At 36.5% G+C, this 23,308-nt stretch overlaps 1 protein-coding gene across 5 annotated transcripts in view; it reads right to left on the bottom strand.

Moving 5' to 3' along the window:
* Nucleotides 1-23,308, bottom strand: part of LOC150106176 (putative DENN domain-containing protein 10 B) — a 277,044-nt gene that overhangs the window by 55,856 nt on the left and 197,880 nt on the right. For all 5 annotated transcript variants that reach the window (XR_016548292.1, XM_090392209.1, XM_090392208.1 and 2 more), the window contains one exon: nucleotides 19,603-19,697. Coding sequence is in view for 4 of the 5 variants with exons in the window: in XM_090392209.1 (XP_090248335.1) it covers nucleotides 19,603-19,697 (95 nt within the window). In the remaining variant the exon portion in view is untranslated. The remainder of the gene's footprint in view (nucleotides 1-19,602; nucleotides 19,698-23,308) is intronic.

Below are 23,308 nucleotides of genomic sequence, written 5' to 3'. Positions count from 1 at the left end.
CTTGATTATGTTTACTTCTCCATTCACCTGTTGTGTTATCTCTTACAGGTCCAAAGACTTCTCTATGAATTTCGTTTTCAAAGATCTGCATATACAGGGTTAATGCATCACTAAATTAAATTCGCATCTTTTTTTTTTTTTTTTTTAATAATTTGTTTTAAGATGTAAATATTATCTATACCAGACTTCATGCTAAGCTTTTTTTCCCACTACACAAGTTTCAAATATTCCAAGGCAGACTGCAAAGCACATCATAACTTGCAGCTCACTGTTCAGAATACAGCTATCCCTTGATATATGCAGTTAATTAATCCTCAATGGACACGCATATATCAAAACAACATTATTCAATGTTAAGAATTAATGGGAATAATTATAATGAATCCTGCAAGATATAAAAATTTAAACATAATTTATTTTTTAAGGTGACATTATTTGTTACATAAAAATTTATCTAAATATTTATTTTTTATAAAAAAAACTTATCTAACATAAATTGAACAGTGGTAGCTTTTTTTTCTCCTCCATGATTTTGTGATAACAATCAATTTGTTTATCTAAACCGTGACTAACATTCATGCTTCTCTCTACATTTGGATCTATGTCTAGTATAAGTCCTTTTGCTTTCTCAATTGTCCTAAAAAATTCTTCAAGTTCTTTGATAGTGATTTCTTTAGATATATCTTCCATTTCTTCAATTTCCTTTTCTTCTTCCTCTTTGTATGCCTGTTGATATTCGATTCCAAGATCTTTGTTACTTAGGTCTTTTGAATGCGATCCCAATAATTGCTGAATATTTTCTGAATCGACATTCTCAATGTCAAGAGCACTTCCAATCAAAACAATATTATCGATAACTTCGTTGACGAGATTAATAGAACTACCAAAATTATTTGCAGATTCAGGCAAAGATTCTTCCAGACTGCTCTCATACAGTTGGCTGTCACTTCTTCCCAAGACTCGTGAATGTTTATAACTGCTTGTTTAATATCGTATTTTTTCCAAAATTCCTCTAGAGTGATTGGATCGTCTCCAGTTGTAGCTTGAATTGCCTGGGCGAAAGTTTTTCTAATATAGTAAACCCTGAATGCAGAAATGACTCCCTGGTCCATGGGCTGTATCAAAGATGTTGTATTCAGTGGTAAAAATACAACCTGCATATTACTATTTAAATCATTAAGTGAGGTGGGATGTCCAGGGGCATTATCCAATACTAAAAGAACTTTTAAAGCTAAATTATTTTCATTGCAGTATTTTTCAACTGCGGGACAAAAATGCGAAGTGAACCATTCTTCAAACAACTGTTTGGTAAGCCATGCCTTTTTATTTGATTCTTTTTATTTGATATTACTGGAAGAGATTGTTTGTTACAGCCTTTAAAAGCTCTTGGGTTCATTGTTTGATAAATTAGCATTGGCTTTAATTTGAAATCAGTTAAGCAGTCTTTGGATGCTTTATAACCAGGCGTGATTCGTTCTTTTCTTACTAAAAATGTTTTTGTTGGCATTTTCTTCCAAAACAGGCCAGTTTCATCTACGTTGAATATTTGATGATCATCGTACCCATTTTCTTCGATTATTTTCCTTAATTCAGCTGGATATCTGGCTGCAACATCTTTATCAGCACTTGCTGCTTTGCCTGTTCATTTTACAATTTTCATTCTGGATCAAGATTTGAAATTTTCTAACCAGCCTTTGCTTGCAGAAAATGTTGCAGTCACATCTTGATATTTGTTTTCTTTAAGTGTAGAAAAAAGGCTTAAAGCCTTGAGCCTAAGATTATTACTGTCAATGGCAATACGCTTCTGATTACAATCTTCTAGCCAAAGAAATAGTAAATCTTCCATTCTGATCATTAATGGGCTTCTGTTCCTAGTACACTGCATACTCGAAGATGCAGATGCCACTTTGCCTTCTTCGCAGTATTCAGTCGCTTTATTTAAAATAGCTCATATAGTAGATTCACCAAAGCCTAGAGCTCTTCCGATGTTTGCTTTGCTTTCTCCATTATCAGACCTTTTAATAATGTCAATTTTAGTATCCAAAGTAATAACTTTTCGTTTATTACTCTTTTCGAGAACATGGTTACGAAGGGTAATGCTTTACATAATTTGAAAATTACGTGATATGCGATTAGGCCGTAAGCGCACACTGTAATACATAGACATGTACATCTGTATGCGCCACGCTCTGTTGATAAATTGAAGCACTGAGAGTGAGTTACTAACGTTGGAGCATGACTCATACCACGTGATCTGATCGCTTTCATTGACCAAGTCTAATGCTTTGCTTATTTTCTAACTTTTTGGGCTGCACTAATCAAATTTGATACTGCATATATCAAGTTTATGGTCACAATAATTTTTTTTGCACGAATCAAAACTGCATTAATCAAAGCCGCATATATCAAGGGATACCTGTATATGCTTGGTCCATATATGAATACAAACTAAAACACAAATCAAATTTGTTAAATAAACAGAGTCACCAAATTAAATAAATAAGCAAAGCCAAGAGTAAGCACAGTAGAAATGAATTTGCAAGGAAAATGATGAGAAAGAGTAAGATAATGATGAAATTAAGACAAAAATAAGAAACTTTAATTTTATTGTAATTATTTAATCTGTTAATTAATCTAATAATATTGGAGAGCCAACAAATAAGAGATGTATAAGAAAATTACTAATAGGGAACTAGCAATAATGTAATCTTAATTACCTAGTACTAACATATTATTCCATACACTCTTTGCAGGCGCATATGGAATTGATGATGATGACTTCTTTCCTTACTCAGACTGTAAATTGGTAAGTAATTGTTATAGGATTAATGTAGAGGAAATTTCTCAAGGAGTGTGTATGTGTGTGGGGGAAGAAAGATAACATGTTTAGAACAAGAGGCCATTCTTGGAACCTGTATAGAGATGAAAAGAACAGATTTTTTTTTTTTTTTTTTTTTTTGCATGGGCAAGGATAAACAGAATGCATTCCCTGAGAAAGAGTATAGTGGGTAGATAGGGAAACAGTGAAAACAAGTTTAAGCCATGATTACCCAGCCTGGTTGACCAAGCGGATAGCATATCCACTCTCTAGCCAAAAGGCTGCAGGTTAGAATCCTGCTGTGGGCATTGATGTTTGTGATTATCTGTGGAAATACCAGTGGTCGGCGGTAGATGGTGTTGATGTAGTTGCAGTCAGTTGGTGATTGAATGGTGGAGACGGAGTTATAGAGCAGGTGTCTTCCCTCGATGAGTCCTTGGACTCCCTGGAGGTGTCAAATAATAATAATAATGATTTGATGGGTTTTAAGTGGGACAGTGGTAGCTTTCATGGTAAATCTTTCGACTAAATAATAATAATTTATATCACTTCAAGCTTTTTGACTATATAATAATCTTATCCTTAACTCACCCAATGTACTAACATGCTATAAGTTTTTTCTAAATTCAAAAAGCCAATTGTAAATCGAGTTAAAAAGTTAGCAGATGCAATTATAAATTTCTTAAATAGCAACACATAGCAAATAAACGAGAGTAGTTATTAAAAGCGATGAATGGTGTGTGGATGCCTCTATAATAAATGTTTCATGATCAATGAAACATTTATTAAGTAATGAAATTTCTATTCTCTTTGATTTATATATCTAGATGCCAAATATTCTGTAATTTATATTACTCCAAGCTTCCTGGGGAATTAAAGATGTGACACATGTAACAGGGAAATAGAAAAGAAAAGATATGCTAATGATTTAAGAAGTAACAAATACAGTATAAGAAAAGATATAAAAGGACAACTGGAAGAATTGAAAAAGTGAGAGAAAGAAAACTGTTGGTTTATTACTCAGATATGACAGTACTAAGTTATGAAGGAGGACTATGATAGCAAATGATTCAGTGTGCAGGTTATGCAGAAGAAATGAGCGAGTTTTTGAATGTGTAAATATAAGAAAAATCTAGGTAGAGAAGACTGTATAAGAGGGATAACCTGCACTCGAATGGATGTGGCATGTATGATAATTCTGTTATACAATCGTGATGCAAAAACCGACATATCTAACTATCAACCTATCAGCATCTCTGGAATGGTGGAAGGTTGGTAAGAATGCATATAGAAAAATGCATTAATAGATAAGCTAGACTTTGCAAAGAGAATGGGTTTACTAAAGGCTCATATTTTATAATAATGTTACAGAGTCGAATTATGAGAATGGATAAATGATGATACAGTTGGACTTTGTTAACACATCTGATAGAATACCACATGAACAACTGTTGTATTAAATTGAAGAATATGGGATTGAAATATAAACTATTCACATAGATAAGAAGGTGGCTGATAGACAGGTAACAAAGAGTGGTATATGATGGGTGGGAATCTAACAGATTTAAGATGACCAGTCTTATTTCTCAGGGATCAGTCCTTGGCCTATTGTTGCTCAATTCTATGCATTAATAATACGAGGCTTGTTTGAAAAGTTTGGTAAATTTCCAATAGACGGCGACACAATTCGTTCATTCATAGCAGTGTCGGCACATATCTTTTTCATGACCCACTGGCAAACTTTTAGCCACGTGTGACGTGTGGGTCTTGTTTGGCAAACATTTAAAATGACTGTGTTTGCATTTTTCATAAAAATAGAGAAAAACGAGTTTTTCTCTATTTTTTCGTGCAGTGATAAAACCCTTTTATTTGAAGAAGTGGACGACCACGCAGATTAAAGCCAAGTTAGATGCAGTTCATGGGGACTCTGCACCAGCATTAAAGACTATTTATTTTTGGATAAATGAGTTTAAACGTAGTCGTAAGTCCATCAAAGATGAAGCATGCTCCGGACGCCTGACTGAGGTCACTATGAAGGAAATGATTAACAAAATCCATGGTATTGTTATGGAAGCCCACCCAGTGAAAGTGCATGAGATTGTAGGCATCTCAACTGAATGGGTGTGTAATATCCTGCACAAAAATTGCACATGAAAAAACTGTGTGCGCGATTGGTGCTACAAGTGTTGCACCATTTCAGCGCAGTATTTGGCGATGCATAATCAAAATTCGCAGGACATTTTGCATTGATTCGTGACTATAGACGAAACTTGGATCCACCACTACACACCTGAGTCCAATGCCCGGTGAAAGAGCACCAAAAAAAAGTGAAGACCGTTTTGTCGGCTGGGAAGGTGATGGCCATTGTTTTTTGGATTCCCAAGGAATTATCATGATAGACTATTTGGCAAAGGGTAAGACAATAACAGGAGTCTATTATGCATCATTGTTGGACCGTTTAAAAGAAGTACAGAAGAAAAAAACGGCCAAGACTGGCACACAAAAAAAGTGCTCTTTCATCAAGACAATGCAACGTCCCACATGTTGGCTGTCGCAATTACAAAAACTGAGGTTCGAATTGGTTCCACATCCACCATATTCTCTGGATTTGGCCAAGTGTGACTTCTTGTTCTGAAACTTAAAAATTTGATTTGGTGGGAAAAAATTTCCTTCTAACAAGGATGTCACCAAGGCTGTCAATAACTATTTTGCACAATTTGACAAATCCTACACATTAGAGTGGATGAAAAAATTGGAAACTCGCTGGACCAAATGTGTATACCTCGATGCAGACTATGTTGAGAAATAAGGTGATTTTTTCCAAAAAAAAAAGTGTTTAAATTATTTTTTTTACCAAACTTTTCAAACAATCCTCATATTAGGAAGGATCTAACAGGAGATGTTCAATTGTTTGCTGATGATGCAGAGATAGATAAGGCATTCAGGGATGCTACTGATATTCAGAACTTAGAATGATTTGAATAGGCTGGAAATGTGAGCTAATAATAATAATGGATGTTGATTCTATGTTAGTAAGTGTAAAGTTATGACTTTGGAATGATGAGATTTCCAGCATCATATTATATTGAGATTATGCTACAAGAAACTGATGAAGCTAGGGATCTTGGAGTTATGGTGGATAAGAGTTTGAGGTTCAAAGATCACATAACAAAAATTGCAAATACAACCCAGAGAGTATTTGCAATTGCTTTGCTACAACTGCACCTTTACTGCTGTATGCAGATTTGGTTTCCTAAGTTTGGAGGGAATAATGAAACTGTGGAACGAGTGCAAAGAAGAGTCTTCTGACTCCATGGAAACACCATTATAATAATAATAATAAAGGGTTACAAAGAGTACATTGAAATGAAATTATAGAATATAGATTATGAGGACAGATTCAGAGCATTTGGACTACAGACACTGGTAAGCAGGAGAAAAGGGGGGTTACATGATAGAAATCTGTGGGATACAAGAGCACAGTTAAGAGAACTAAGATTTTTCTCTCACAGAGCAGTAAATGAGAGGAACAGTTTGCCTGTTGACGTGATGACTGCAGTAGTATGAATGAGTTTAAGAGAGGGTATGAAAGCTAGTAAGGGTGATTATGTATGCCTCCTTCAATGAGTCTTTGAATCTCTGGAGATCTTGAATATTATTATTTCAATTTACAAGTTAAAATATTTTGTGTAATCATTTTCAAGATTAATTAAACATATTACTAGGTTATATACAGTAAGATCATTAGAACCCTTAATTGAAAGCAAGAATAAAAGTCAAATATAGAGAGTGGCGAGGTTTTTTTTTTTCTTTTTCTTTTCTTTAAGTAATGTAATATGAAAGAATTTCTTGCAAAAGGTTATAAGCATGTGTAAATCAAGTTTATAAGTGTCTTACCAAGGTATGATAAGGAGTGAAATTTGAAAGAGGATCATAACTGTAACTGAATCAATGCACAGATTGTGTAGGTGGATGGTATGAAAATTTTAGATTCTTATAATGAATTTGAAGATCTGGAGAAAGATCTTTTAGCTGATTGTTAGCTAAGAGAGAAATTAAAAAAGCTGAGCTTAATTTAAATATCAGTAAAATAAAAGTGCTGGCTTCTGGCAATCTGGATGAATTTATGATTCAGGGAAATAAAATAGGTGTTTAATGTTATGATTTACTGGTAGTGAGAACAAAAAATGATGGACAATATTTAAATGTAAAATTAAAAGAAGGATATCTATAAGGAGGAAAAAATGCTATGTTAAACTCAACAAAAGTAATCAAAGATAAAGATATTAGCAAGGCAATGACAATTAAAATGATTAAATAAATGGCCCTTCCAGAATAGACGTATGGAAGTGAAATCTGGATTATTAGGAAGAAAGATGGAAAGATAATTGATTCATTCAAATTATAGACATGGAGCACTCGATTATGAATCCTATTAACAGCAAGAAAGACTAATAAGGTTTTAGAGAACATAAAGACATAACACACTTTGGATGCACTGATTGCTATAAAGAAGTTCATGTACATTAGATGTTGGTAGAAGATGTATGATAAAAACAGCAGTTATGTGCAAAGAAAGGTTGAGAACACAAGAAAAGAAGGTAGACAGAGAAAGAGTTGGATGGATAACATAAAGGAACTTACTAACTTGAAACTGCAACAGCTGAAAGAAGAGACAAAAGATGAGCAAGATCACTAAATGGTGAAAATGATCAGAAGGCATACAAAAACAGCAACCACAGTGAATCTGATGGATGAAAGGACTTGTATATGCCTGGTGGATTGCACTTAAACAGATTTGGAGTAAGGTGTCAGAAAAAACTTCGACCAGAGCCCTTTGCACAGAAAGCCCTAAGTTAAAAAATCCCATCTAATATATGAAGAACTGAAGGACCTCCACATGATATGGATGTAGCAGGGTTCCTCCTCCTGACACTTATAAGAACACATGCAATCTCCAGACATTGCAAATAATGTAGACAGGATTAATCACCCTATCATAAGCAGTAATTAGGCTTGTTAGAAGCTGAATCAGTTGGCTGTGACAGGCCATTAAGTCTACCATGAAAAGAAGATGGGATGGGAGAACAGATGTGCAGAACTAAAGTTATTAGGAAAGATGAAAGTGAGCATGTTTGCTGCCTTCCTTAAGATGAAGAGCAATAGTGAGAATGATGAAGATCATACAATGCTAAAAATGTAGTTTCTTGGATCTTAAATCTAAATGGGATACTCATTAAAATATTCAATGGTACATTTCAATACACACTAATGCTAGAAGCATCAGGAACAAGAGTGAGGAGTTTTAGTCATTGACAGATTGAATTGGCCGAAAATTAAACATTTCAATACACATACACACTAATGCTAGAAGCATCAGGAACAAGAGTGGAGTTTTGGTCATTGACAGCTTGAATTGGCCAAAAATTATAAGCATTAGTGAGAAGTGGACAAAAAGGAAAATATTTTAATATGGACAGAATGTCAAGGATATTGTATTTTCAAAAAGGATAGAGATCACAGAACTATGAGAAGGATAATGCTAATAATAATAGAAATGAGTGCAAAAAGCAAAGTAGAAGTTCAACAGGAAGGTAGAGCACTGAATTTGAACTATTTGGGAGGAGTTAAAAACCAAAGAATGTAATATACACACACACATCATGTTACTGACTATAGGAGAGGGAGAGTAAAAAGAGATGTGGATGGTTTCAATTTTTTTATTTTTATTTTATTTTTTCTCATGCTGCTCCACACCCATGAAAGGCTGGAAACTTACAGTATGCATATTCATGCCATGAGTGGGTGGGCCATGAATGAATGAATGAATTAATTTTTTTTTATATAATCTGGAAAACCCGATGTAGAGACCAAATGTGAAACTTTCTTGTGCAACTTCTGGCCTCCATTACACAGGATAGTGGACTCATACTGAGAAATGAAATTCATTTCCCACCTAAAGAAAATCATAAATTGAAACCATATTCTGAGATGGAAAGCAGGTATGTTAACCATGCAGCCAATCAGGCTGGTTAAATTAGGCAATAATAAATTAGCTCAATGAGCACAGGTTGAGTAATCTTTATTACTTGAACCATGGCAACAAAGAATGGAATAAAAAAATGACACATGGGTAGGAAAGAAATTGAATTTATGCAGCTGTTGAGAGATAATTACCTGAAATAGCATGTGATGGAAAGTAACCAGGATTGGAGAATACTGGATCTAGTAATAAAATCAGGGAATTTTTCTGTAGCCAAAGTAAACACTTGGCCATTGTTTGGAGAGAATAATCATCCAGTCTTGAACTTGGAGGAAGTTAGAAATGTGAAATCTTCAATTAAGAAGGGGTATATGTGGAACTACAAAACTAGAGATTATGTTAAACTCAGGAAGTAACTTGCAGCTGTGCCATGGTTTAAGAAAATTTACATGGGATATAACTGGGAGGGGGGGGATGGAAGGACACAGTATCAACTGTACTTATATTTATTTATTGTATCGATTGTACACATGGTTAAAAAACAATAAGATATAATACACATGAGTATAGATAAGATATACATATATGATAAAAAAATAAAATAAAATAAAAGTCTACATTCAGGCAAATATACATATGAAATTTATGACAAGCATCAGACAGAAGATTAGTCATATTTTAGCATTTAGGTTTTTGATCCAGTTGATCGCTTCTGGGGATAGGTCAAAGATATCCTTAAAGTCACCTGGATTCCTGCACTATATGGTAAATGGTCTGGGTCTCAGCTCCACAGGGACAGTGGGGATTTGGTATCTCACTCCACTTTGAAAGTAAGTCTCCACATACACCATGGCCTGTACGAATCCTGTTAGCCGTCGTCCATTTTCCTGGGCAGGTCAAATCCGGATGGTTTTTTTGAAGATGTTTATGTGATTGTGAACTTCAGGTGATACTACTTGGGACCACAGTACATCCCACCTACTCACCATACCGTCATTCTGGCTAAGGAGATTACGGAGGTTTTTATGGTAGGTCTTCTGGATTTTAGTCTATTGGATAAAGCATCTGAAATAAATTCATGTAATGGGAGATTTTGGTTATTTAAAATTCTTTTATATTCATGAAGCAAAGCTTCCTGTCGTCGCAGTTTTGGAGGAGCAATATGGCTCAAAGTGGGGAGCCATTATAAGGGTGTACTCCTAATGCAACCTGTTATTAAACGCAGAGTGGAGTTAAGTTGAGTATCTAGTTTATTGACATGGTAACTATTCAGCCAGACAAGAGCACCACACTCTGCTGCACTGTAAACTAGACCCATTGCAGTGCACTGCAGAATTGCGGCACTTGAGCCCCATATAGTACCACAAATCTTCTGAACTATGTTATTTCTGGTGCGAACTTTAGCAGCGATAATAATCATATGCTGTTTATATGTCGGAGTTCTATCCAGAGTTATTCCCAGATATTTAGGTGTTGGATTAAACGAAACTAATGTTTCATCAGCATATATCTCTGGTTTTTGATTTACAAGACTATTGTTCAGGTGAAAGCAAGAACATTTGGTTTTACCAGAATTTGGTGTTAATCTCCATTTTTTTTATAGAACTGCCATAAAGCTGACAGATCATTTGTCAATATTTCTTCAGTTCTTTTGATAGACTTGTCGGTGATTGTCAAAGCTAGATCATCTGCATAAGCAAACTTCCTGCTGGCTGTTTCAGGAATATCTGCGATGTAAAGGCTAAAAAGCAGTGGTGCGAGTACTGAGCCTTGAGCCCTGAGAGGTAATCCATTCTTAAGCACTCTCTGTTTACTGATGCTTCCTCTGGTGACTACCCTGAAATACTGATCAACAGTAAGTTGTTTAGGAGATGACCCAATATTTTACATGAGATGACCTTAAGAAATTTATATATGAGTCCCACCCTCCAAACAGTATCGTAGACCACTGTTAAGTCAATAAAGACTGCAGTAGTTTTCAGGCATCTTTGAAATCCTGCTTCAATAAAGGTTGTTAAGCTGAGAACTTGATCTGTGCAGCTGCGATCTCTTTGGAACCCTGCTTGTTCTATTGGAACACGTTCCAAAATTTTATCACTGATCCTGTTCAATATTAGTCTCTCCAACAACTTGCAGGTTGCACTTAAAAGGGCTATGGGGCAATAGCTTTCAGTTCTGTCTGCTGGCTTACCTGGTTTTAACACAGCAATGATTTTTGTCCTTTTAAATTCTTTAGGAACGCAACCACTTTCAAGTATATCGTTAAAGAAAGCCAGCCACGATCTTGCATAAGGTCCACAGTGCGTCAGGAATTCATTATGAACATTGTCAAATCCAGGAGCCTTCCCTGTTTTGATATTTTGAAGCACCGAGGATATTTCCTCACGGGAAAAAGCAAAGAGAATTGTTGATTCTTTTGAGTTACAGACTTCATAGCCTTTAGTTTGCATTTTACCTCTTTAGTATGTTCTTTATCTAGAAAGAACATACTAAAGCTCTTTCTAGAGCTCTAGAAATCAAAACAATATGAGCAGCTATCTGATTCGGATCGACAAGAGGATTTTTCTTTGGTACAGAGGGACTTGAACCAAGCTTTTTAAGTATCAACCAGGATTTCCTATTAGAGTGTTTGAAATCTATGTTTTCAGTTATTTGAATCCACTTTTCCCTACGAGCAGCATTGAGACTATGGAGCAGTTCTTCTCCTATCTCAGGATTGTTACTTTCAAGGAATTCCCGATACAGGGATTCGCTTTCATTGGTCCATCCAGGCACGTATTCTTTTCAGTAGCCTCGAGGAATGTGTATTTTTGCCACCGCTCTAACTACTCCAGTGAACCGTGTATAGAGTTTGTAAGTTGGGGGAATTCTTCTAAGGCATGCATCTAGATCCACAGTGAAGTTTTCCCAGTCGGCTTTTTGTAAATTCCATCTTGGTCAAGGATATGATATTATCACTGGAATTTGGGCTCCTAATTCCATAGAGATAGGACGGTGCTGGCTATTTGGAAAAACCTCAAGAATATGTCTGAAAGTCTGTATAGGCTGATTTTCACTATCAGTGGAGACGAATGTCAAATCTGGGTTATATTCCTTATTCCAGGCTATTGATTTAAAGATGCATTTTTCCTTGGCATCAAAAACCAAGTGAAGACGGTGTTGATCTGCCCATTCAGCTAATATTTCCCCGTTTTGATAATTCCGATCGTATTTCCAAGAAGTATGATGACTGGTGAAGTCCCAAGAGTACACCGTTGGGTGGAAGTATGTCTGCAGAATATCATTTGGCCAAACAGTTACAGGTGGTTTATATACATTCACAATCGTAATATCCGCTATTTTAACGTGATCTTATGGATTTCGTCATCAGTCGAAGATATCAGCACAGCATTCTCAATACCATTTCGGACATATGTTATGTTGCCGTAGCTATGTCTGTAAGTAATCCCAAGAATGTCATAGCCAGGGATTATTGCTCTAGATTTAACTTGATCTTCAGTTTCGATATGCGATTTGATATGTTTTTTTCTCGTACATGTTTAGAAAGACATTGACATTTTGATGCGCTAATACCCTCAACATTTAACTGGAAGATACGGATGTTATGCCCAATATTCCTTATCAGCTGGTTCGAAGAACCAGCTGATAAGGAATATTGGTGTTGTAAGTAATTGGTGTTGATAAGGAATATTGATGTGTAAGTATGGTCAGGAGATTGCACAATGGTCTGGCCGCCAGTTGCTCTAGCTCTTTAGCATGACCCAGGGTGCACCATGAGGAAGCGAGCTAGAATTGCACCCCAGTATCAGCTGTGTACCTAGTTTGGAAGATGAAATTATGAGAAAATTAAATAGATAAGTGGATTACGAAGTAGAAGCTGGGGGAAAAAAAATTATGGAAGTTACATAAGGAAAAAGGGGATCAGCTAGCTCATGAGCAATATAAAACACTGGCAAGAGGGATGGCTATTATGGGGAAAAAGATAATCAAATTATGAGAGAAAATCAGTAAAGTGAGACAAAAGAAATTGCGGGAACTTTTAGCTATGTGGCAAGCAAATGGAAAATTGATTATGGAAGGATAATTTTAATGAACATTGATGGCAGGAAGGGATAACACAAGAAGCAATAGTTGAATCACTGAGTCATCACTTTGCAAGTGTTACATCCAAGTGGTGATAATCCAGTGATGGATAGATCTCTATTCTATTCATTAGAGAGGGATGAGGTGTTTATGCTACAAGTTATTAAAAAATCTCTTAATGTGGCATATTATATTATATGAAAGTGCATAAACAGCTGGCATATTATATGAAAGTGCAAGAGAAATGGCAATTTTCCTAACCAGACTAAGTCTCAGCACTGACAGAGTGCCAAAGGAGTGGAAAAGGAACAAAACAGTTCAAAACATTAGATACAGAAAGCTCCAAGAACAAGATAGCAATGCATTTTTGGAAATTATGGAGACGACTACCGTGTTTGAATAAAAACTTTAGTTTAATATTACTAAAATTTACAATTCGACATTTTGACCTTTATGTCAAGGTCATCTTCTGGAGCGTACAAATATACACAAGAAACAAGCTATACGACAATCAGACTGGTTTGTTAAAGACACTGACCAACCGCTATCACAATTGTTGGCCTGACCTCTGGTGAAAAAAAAAAAAAAAAAAAAATTCAACTGGATCAACTGGAAAAGCACCTGCTGACTCACTGATTCAAATCAACTGGAAAAGCACCTGCTCCTTACACCGCACAAAAACATGGTACGAAAGAAAATTTAAAGAATCCTGCAAAATCCTGATAAACCACCCAAATATCAACAATAAAGATGGTATGAAAATTCCAAGGATCTGGATGGCATACATTCAGCCAACCTAACATGAAAGATTCAACATAAGTCTGGACTCCAGCCAATCTGCTAGTATTAGAAATCATTCCACTCCAACTGGCTGGAATGATGTTAATATATGTATATAGTAGACAACACAAATAATAGGACTCTAGCGTTGATGTATAATTTTTTTTTTTTTTTTTTTTCCACCAGAGGTCAGGCCAACAATTGTGATAGCGGTTGGTCAGTGTCTTTAACAAACCAGTCTGATTGTAGTATAGCTTGTTTCTTGTGTATATTTGTACGCTCCAGAAGATGACCTTGACATAAAGGTCAAAACTTCGAATTGTAAATTTTAGTAATATTAAACTAAAGTTTTTATTCAAACACGGTAGTTGTCTCCATAATTTCCAAAAATGCATTCGGATCACCGTGCAAGCCTAAAAGAAAGGAAAAAAGAACAAGATAGCAAATTTTAGACCGTATGGTGTCTCGGGATTGGTAACTGAGGTATTTGAAAAGTTGGTTAGGGCTAAATTCAGGAATGGATACAAAGGAATATAATACTCTATGGGATATGATTTTGTGAAAGGCAGGTCTTCTCTTGGTAATTTACTCACTTTCAAGGGACATGAAAGTTGAATAAGAGAAATAGCTACAAAATGATACTGTTGAACTCTATAAAAGCATTTGACAGATGCTGCATGGAATCCTTAAATTGGAGCAAACAGTGTTGGACATGAAGCTGGTGACATGGAGTGGGTTGGCAGCTGATGGACAGACATTCGAGTATAGTACATGGTGGAGATGGATCAAAGAGAAGGCAGAGAACCAGTGGCATTCCACAGCTCTGTACTTGAGTCACTGGTGTTCAATTAGTACATCAATAATGTGAGGCATGATTTCATAGGCATATCCAACTGTTTTTCAGTTATGCTAAACTGAAAAGAACAATAAAGGTGATGTAGCTTTCCTACAGGATGATAAAAACAGTCTGGTAGTTTGGGAAAAGGATAATGTGTCAATAAATCAAGTTATACATGGGACTACAAGAAGTTGATGAGGAATAAGGATTTAGAAGTAATAGTGGACAGGGCTAGGGGTGAATCTATCCTATCTTGCTGATATTTCGCCTATTGCAGCCACCGAAGGGGGCAAGCTAGCCCCAAAGTCCCAAGCCTGGATAAATGGCGAGGGGTTGACGTGAGGAAGGGCATCCAGTCATAAAACTTCGCTGCCAGCTCTAGGTATGATCAAATGAGTCGAAAAGAAAGTGATACAAGGGCTAGGACATACCCTTAAGCAAAGCACAGCCACATTGCCCCACAACTGCGAGAAGTGGACAAGGGCTACCATATCAAGGGTGGGTGCAGTTAAAGAAGTGAGCCCAGCAAGTGGAGAGAATGTTGCGACTGGGAACACTGAATGTTGGAAGCATGACTGGAAGGGGAAGAGAAGTTGCAGACATGATGAGGAAGAGGAAGTTGGACATTTTATGCGTGCAGGAGACAAGGTGGAAGGGAGAAAAGGCGAAGGAACTAAGAGAAGGGTATAAATTGTTTACTCTGGAGAAAATAAAGAGGGAAGAAATGGTGTCGGAATTGTGATGTGTGGCAGTATGAAGGGCGAAGTACTGGAAGTGGGTCGGAGGAACGACAGGATCATGCAAATGAAACTGGGTCTTGGAGAAGAGCAACTGGTCCTCTTATGTGTATACACCCCACAAGTTGGTGGTACAGCAGAAGAGAAAGATGAATTCTGGAATGTGCTAGATGAAGAAATGAGGGAACTGGAAGAAAACAAGATGGTGATTGTTGGAGGAGACTTGAACGGACACATAGGGAGACAGAATAGGGACTGTGAAAGGTTGCATGGTGGCCATGGAGTGGAAATGATGAACCAGAAAGGAGAGAGGATTTTGGACTTTGCAGTAGCATTTGATCTGGCAATTGTGAACTCCTTTTTCTGTAAGAGGGAAGAGCATTTGATAACATTTAGAAGTGGCAACAATAATTCACAGACTGACTACATTTTGACTAGAAGGAAACATTTTAAGGCAGTAACAAATTGTAAGGTAATCCCAACAGATCAAGTGGTGCAGCAACACTGGCTGTTGTGCGCAAACTTTAAAATAAAGTTCAAAATAAGAACTTTTGGAAGGCATGGGAGGAAGAAAATTAAGTGGTTTCGCTTAAAAGAAGAGAGTGTGAGGAACCGTTTTAGGGGGAAGGTGTTAGAGAGGATTTCGGATGGACTAGAAAGTGTACAAGACTGGTAGAGACATAATTCAAAAGTAATTCTAAGCTGTGCAATTCAAGTGCTTGATGAAACATCCGGAACGATTAGAGAGCAGAAGGAGGGTTGGTGGTGGAATAATAATGTACAAGAAGCAGTGACGGCTAAGAGGAAGGCAAAGCAGAAGTGGGATGAGTCAAGAGTGGAAGAGGACAGAGAGAAAAAAGCGAGAAGCCAAGAGAGTTGTTGCACAGGCGAAGGCCATGGCATATCAAGAACTTTATATCAATTAGAAACAAAGGAAGGACAGAGAAAGATTTATCGATTGGCAAAATGTAGAAATAAGGCATCAAAGGACATTGTACATGTGAGGTACATCAAAGACTCTGGAGGAAGGGTATTAAGGAGGGATGTGGATATAAGAAACAGATGGAGACTATACTTTGAAGGGCTTTTGAATGAAGAAAATGCAAGGATTCAGAGAAGATGGGTCACCTTATGAGGGGATGGTGCAGAACATTAGTAGAGTGGAAGTGAAGGAAGCCATAAAGAGGATGAAGAATGGAAAATCGGTGGGCCTTGGGGGAATAGAGAATTGATCTTCTGTGGGACCTGTTAATAAAAGTTTGTCAACAGGAAAATATACCTGAGGAATGAAGGGAAAGTACTCTTGTCCCTATCTACAAGAGTAAAGGGGATGTGCCCAAGACTGTAAGAATTACAGAGGAATAAAGTGGATATCCCACACAATGACAATCCTAGAGAGGGTTCTTGATGGAAGACTGAGGAAGGAGGTGGAGATTGCAAAGGAGCAATCTGGCTTCATGCCTGGTAGATCGACGACAGATGATGGAAAAGTTTCGAGAGAAGCAACGGGAGCTACATCTGGTCATTTATTGATCTGGACAAAGCATATGATAGAGTGCAAGGCAAGAAGTCTGGAGGTGTCTGAGGGAGAAGAAGTTCCGGAGAAATGTGTCAGGTTGGTGCAGGAGATGTATACAGAAATGTGAAGACAAGAGTTCAAACCTGCCTGGGAGAGACAGAAAGTTTTCCAGCGACAGTTGGCTTGCATCAAGGGTCAGCATTATGTCCGTTCCTGTTTAATACTGTGGAGGTGGTGATGGAGGAGGTGAGAGAAGATGCACCTTGGACTATGTTGTATGCAGATGACATCGTGCTGTGTGCAGAATCAAGAGAAGAAGTGGCAGCTAAACTGGAAAGTTGGAGGAAAGTACTGGAAGAGAGGCATGAGACTGTGTGTTGCAAAGGGGAATGGAAGCCATGATACAGATCTGGAAGGAAATGCCATCAGGAAGGTCAGTGACTTTAGATACTTAGGTTCAACAATGAAAGCGGATGGTGAGGCTGAGAAGGAAGTAGGATGCAGGATGGAGGAAATGGAGAGAGATGGCTGGAGTGCTATGCGATAAGAGGGTGCCGATCAATCTAAAATGCCAAATCTGCAGGACAGTAGTGAGACTAGCTATGACGTATGCTATGGAAACTGTGGACCTGAGGAAAAATAACATCAGCAGGATGGAGGTAGCAGAGATGAGAATGCTTAGGTGGATGTGCAGTGTGACCAGAAAGGATCGTCTGAGAAATGACTATGTAAGGTGAACGATGAAAGTTACGAACTTAGGAGCAAAGATACAGGAGGCAATGTTGAGATGGTTTGGCCATGTGATGAGGAGGGCTCAAGAATATGTGGGAAGAAAGGTCATGCAGATGGATGTGCAGGGGAGGAGGAAGCACAGATGGCCAAAGAAGAGATGGAGGAAGATGGTGGAGGAGGACTTGAGGATGAAGAACTTGGATGTGGCTACAGTCCAAGACAGGAGGTTGTGGAGGAGACTCACCACAAACAGCGACTCTACTTAAGTGGAAAAAGCTGCAGAAGAAGAAGTGGACAGAGCGTTGAAGTTCAAAGGATATATTGCAAAAATAGGCAACATATATCAATGGATCACTTGAATGTGAAAAAAAATACTGACAAATAAGGAAAAGTAAGTTATCCCCCTTACAATGTTTTGATAATACAATCGCATCTGGACTACTATACACAAATTTGATTGCCTGGGTTTCTCTTTGACATGGTAAGTGACAAAAATGGAGAATAGTTTATGGGATGCTCCGTATGAAGAGAGACTGAAGATTTGTGGGTTATAATGTTTAGCTGATGAGTGGAAAAGAGCAGATATACTACAAACCTTGACATTACTGAAGAGGTTAACAGAGTAAATGTTAAAGAAATTTTCTAACGGATGACTGAGGAGAGTGACCAAGCAGTTACCCATGGAAGTGTATGAGAGTGGGTTAACAAAGGTGTAAAGATTAGTTTTCTTCACCTAGAGAATGTTAAATGTATGGAGTGGTTTGGCAGAGGTGTTGTGATCGCTTTGTTAGTGAATGACTTCTATGAGAGGATGAGGCATTGAATCAGTAATGGTTGGTGTGGAATTCCCATAAAACTTCAGCTCATGGATGCCTGTTGAGCAATAATAATGGTTTCAAAAAGGAATATGCAGCAGGTGAGTTTGCAGCTTCATGGTTGTAGGATATTTATGCTTTGCTACAAAATTATGATATATTCTGTAAACAATTGGATTTTGGATTTATATTTTCCTTTAAGGAGATGTGACATTCTTGGAGAGAAAGAGTATTAATAAATATAAAATGCTGAATATAAGGACACATTAGGGGTATATTACTGAGTTTGGTAAATAGATAGAAAAGTTAAGTAATTAGAGAGACATGTCAATTATTTATAGGATTTTAAACAATATATAGGGAGGATTTTTTAATATATGTTAGGAAGAGAAGAAATGAGGGATCATCCACATATGGAAGTAGAGTAAGAGTGTAGTTAGTGAGAGAGAGAGGATAAGATTTTTCTAATGATAAGCGAGCGGATATGCTACATGAGAAAGTGGTAAATGAATACATTGACCAGCTTTGTATAAGATGGAATGGGCTTCCTAGAAATAGTTGATTATCTTGGAGATTAAAAAAAAACCCATTCTAAAAACTCGCATTACATGCATTTAATATAATTTAATGAAAAAGACAGAGTGCAATGATGCTCTAATAAGAATTACAATGACATATAGATAAGAAGATGATTGTACCACTACCCAAGACCGTAATCAGAGAACACATGTAAGCTATGTGTAGCCTCTGTGACCAAGATCTTGTCTACATACTTGTGACCTACATGGATAATCATGTAGGAAACCAAATGATTACCAAATTTGTACATTTGTGCAAATTTAGTAATAATATGTTCCTATAATATAATTTCCTACATGATGAGAAAACTGGAGAGGGTTCGGAGATGAGTGACTAAAGCATATTGGAACTCTGGAATGTCAATTGTGGGGTGAGGTTGGAGGAAACATAAATTGCATAATTTAAGGAACAGGCAGGAAAGAGGCAATAAGATAGAAGCCTTTATAGTGGTAGAGGGATTTTAAACAATTAATACAGTAGGAATTATATATAAAGTGAAGAGTGTGAGGCTATCCTTGGAAGATGTATATGGGTGTGGTGAAGAAGGGAGTGAGAAGATTTTCTTCCATGGAGAGTAGTGGGAAGTAAAATGCATTACCAGAGAGTTGTCTTTAAGAGTCAATATACGATAGATATGTGGTTGGTTCAGTGAGGTCTCTTAAGATTAGTCTGTTGATTCCACAGAGAATTGTTATTATTAACAATAAATTAAAAATACCTTAATTACTTGTTGATCAGACAGTTCATCATTTTCAGCTTGACGTACCATAAATACAGCAATGTCTTTGTGGGTTTTAGTCATTGCAAAGCTTTCTGAAAATTATAAGTAAAGAAAGAGAATTTAAACTAAAGTAAAATGAAAGTAATAATCTAAAACAACTATGGATTTTAAATTATAAGTAAAACTAATACTCTTTACATGAAATATATAGATTGTTAGTTAGTGATTCATATGTGATGTCAATTGATGCCATATGGTCACTCCCATACCTCATAGGGTTTTGGGAGTGAAGCTTTCTGCGAGAAGAAGTGGTAGGGTTGCAGATGCCCTTTCCACACAGTTAGGACAATCACAGATATCCATGGCAGGATTTTAACCCACAGCCTTTTGGCTAGAGAGTGGATACACTAACCACTTGGCCAACCAGGCCAATAAATATACATAAATAAATAAAATTTATTTATACCAACATTTACATTTTATATACAGTATTATAATACTTTCCAACTTTTTGGTAGATTGCAAAACCATCTATAACTCATGACATCAAAACAGAGCAAGATATTAAAAACACATTCAACACTGATATTTAATATTAGTTTCTTTTATATCTTAGAAACATTAAAGAGAAGATAAAACAATGAAGTGAATATAAGCAGTATATGCAACTGGACAAAATAATTTTAGTGCTATGAAGTCATAAGGCACTTAAAAACTCAGCATATTTATCAACAGTATGAGTGTGTTTGCTGTTTTCTCTGTTTTGCAGGAAGAAAGACCTTGCCAATTCCATTTGAGAGAAAGAAGAAAAAGAAGAAAGAGTGGAGCCAAGACTGCAAGCTTGTCAAGATATTATAGGAGTAAAATGAGGAGAGGAGAGGAGAGCTGTGATTGCAAATTATTCAATAAGCAGAGACTGTGTAGGAGAAATAATGTGCAGCATGTCGATGTGTGTGTGTGTGTCTGGGGAGATTTTGATAACAGGAAGAAATTTGAACTATAATGGATTTGGTATTAGGAGTCTTGAAAAATTGTTGTGAAGTGAAAGAATAAATATAAATAGGGAAACTAGATATGCCAGAGTGGTTACATGAGAGTTTGGTCAAGTACATCAGATAATTCCCAGAGAAAGCAGTATTTGTCAGACACAAAAAGTGGCAACAGAAGCAGTGGGGAAGAGAATACCACATTGTTGCAGTTGATTCCTCAACTGCAACAGTGGAGAATACTTATTTGAATAAGTTTTAAGAGTTGCTTGAATATCTATCAGATTGGTGGTAAATTATCATGCATGTAAATTATCTAGCATTCATGCTAGAAGCAGCAGATATAGAGGTAATGAATTCTTATTATTGGTAAAAACAAATGCATCAAAAATTATTGACATTAGTTCTGGTTGACAGAAGAGGATATCCTTACAGGAATAAAACATATGCATGGCATATTCCAGAGGGGAAGGATGGCTGCAGACTAACTGAATCAAACTAGAGGAGCTGATCTTATCCAGTTGAATTCTCTGAATTCACCAGGGGATCATTTGAGGAGGACAGTGAACTGAATTGCCATGTTAACCATATGGATAAAGATAAAGGTTATTGTACTGCATTGCATCCTATGTGAATAGAGGAGGGGGGGGGGACTATTGTATTCTAGTTGAAATCACCATGTGAATAAGATTTCAACTATGGAGAGATATAGACTGGAGGGAAGGGGTGGAGAATGCATGGAAAGAGAATTTATAGAGTTATGAGAGATAACTTTCTTAAGCAACAAATAATGGAAGAGACTCCCAGTTCAAAGACATTAAATCTGGTAATGGCATTATTATTGTTATGTCTGGGTTTCCATGAGCCTTTAAACTCTTAAGAATACATATCATACTTAGACTTGAAAACATTAATCACCAAAATAGCAATTTATTCTATTCATTCATTATTTGCAATGACTTTCATATTCAAATGAATATCAGTTCCCATGGATGACAACCTCTTGTCCCTACTCAATATTTCCCTTATATATAAATAATAGGCTCCTCTCATCAACTTGTAAGTCTCCATCACATTTCCTCTTATCTGCCATGTTCTCTTAATCTGTCATTGTGCTCAACATCAGAGAGTCCTGAGACAATATTTATAACTTGCTTTTGCACTCTCTCTCTCTCTTAAATGTTTTCTAATCACATGGATATGCAGATTTAGTTCAGGTGACTAGATATGAACATACACAGCAATCCAGATCAACCCAGATGATCAGGACATTATACTGTGCGACTATGCTTTCTTTATCCTTACTTGTACTTCTCATTATGGTAGCAATTTTCTTAGTAACCTTTACAACTTTTGTCATGTTTATGTGTCCAATGAACTTCAGCTCCTTATCCACCAACACTGGCAGATCAACTGCTTCCAGGAGCTCTTCCAATACAACACAAACTCCATCATCTCTGGCCAAAGTGCAAAACTTTATGCACTTTGGTCAGAGTTTAGTTTTGCTAAAAAAATAATTTAGCAACTATGAACACTGAGCTAACTGCCCCATTCATCTACTCAAAGCATTGGTCGATTTAATTGTTTTGCAACATCACACCTGAAATTGCTCATCCAAATTTACTATAATCAGCAAACAATTACATATCTTATCAAGCTATATTAGCTATATGCCTGATATACAGATTAAACAGCAACAATCCCAAAACAAAATCTTGTGACAACTTCCTTGTCACTTTTCTCTATCAAGACGTCATAGATGATTTGTGGCTCCTATCGACCAACAATTCCTGCTACCAGCTATCTCATAGACATCCGACTCAGTTTTAGTAGTATTCTGTCATGTGGTATTCTATTCAACACCATTGCAAAATCAAGAAAACAGTTATAGGTATTTCTACTGTAACTTTGACAGATATGACCTACATGACATCTTTAGCAACTTGAGTCTTTTATTTAAATAACTTTCACAGCTTACACATGTAACAAAAATTACATAGCATTTAATTTAAAAACTCCAATATATTTCATTCAATGTTATGTGGACACAGTTATGGAGACAGACTGCTAACTACATTCAAAACATGAATCACAATGATGGGTCAAATTGTGCATATAGTAGCTCATGTCTACTATATGCACATAACTAAAGTATGTGATTACACTATTAGAGTTCAAAGGAACAATTATAGAAAGTTGTGTAGATAAAAAATAATTTAAACATAATTATTAATTTAAAAAAAAAGAGAAAAAACTTCTGTGCAATTACTAGTGATCACAACAATCAATCAAATCTGAACTTGCTGCGGTGAAGAGGTTTTGTCTGGTTCCAAAGAACTCTATGCCTAGTGTCAATAGCATGAGAAACAAGACTAGACTTGTCCGATTCCAAAAATGAAATATAGTCTTAACTTTAAATTAGAGACACCAAGAAATTATATACTTGGTTTAATCCTTTATCCAAGTGTAAGCAAACAAGTTTGTGCCTGGACTACTTTCAGGACTGAGGCAACTCGTATAAAGAAGCTAATGACTTTGCATCACTTGCCTTAGTATACCATAATACAAAGCACATCTCCTTGCAGACATGTATAATGCTATGCATTATGGGAAGGGTCACTACCCAGACCTGTTTCAATCTTTATTTAGGTCTCATCAGTGGGAGCAAGAACAAGAGGTGATATTAAGCTTGAAGTAATGCAGAAGTCATATTTTCG

This window comes from Typopeltis vanoorti, chromosome 5, assembly GCF_054136105.1.
Source record: "Typopeltis vanoorti isolate ZY-2024b chromosome 5, IOZ_Tvanoo_1.0, whole genome shotgun sequence".
NCBI lineage: Eukaryota > Metazoa > Arthropoda > Arachnida > Uropygi > Thelyphonidae > Typopeltis > Typopeltis vanoorti.
Note: the sequence above shows the minus strand (reverse complement) of the source record. Positions and strands in the feature narration are given on the sequence as shown.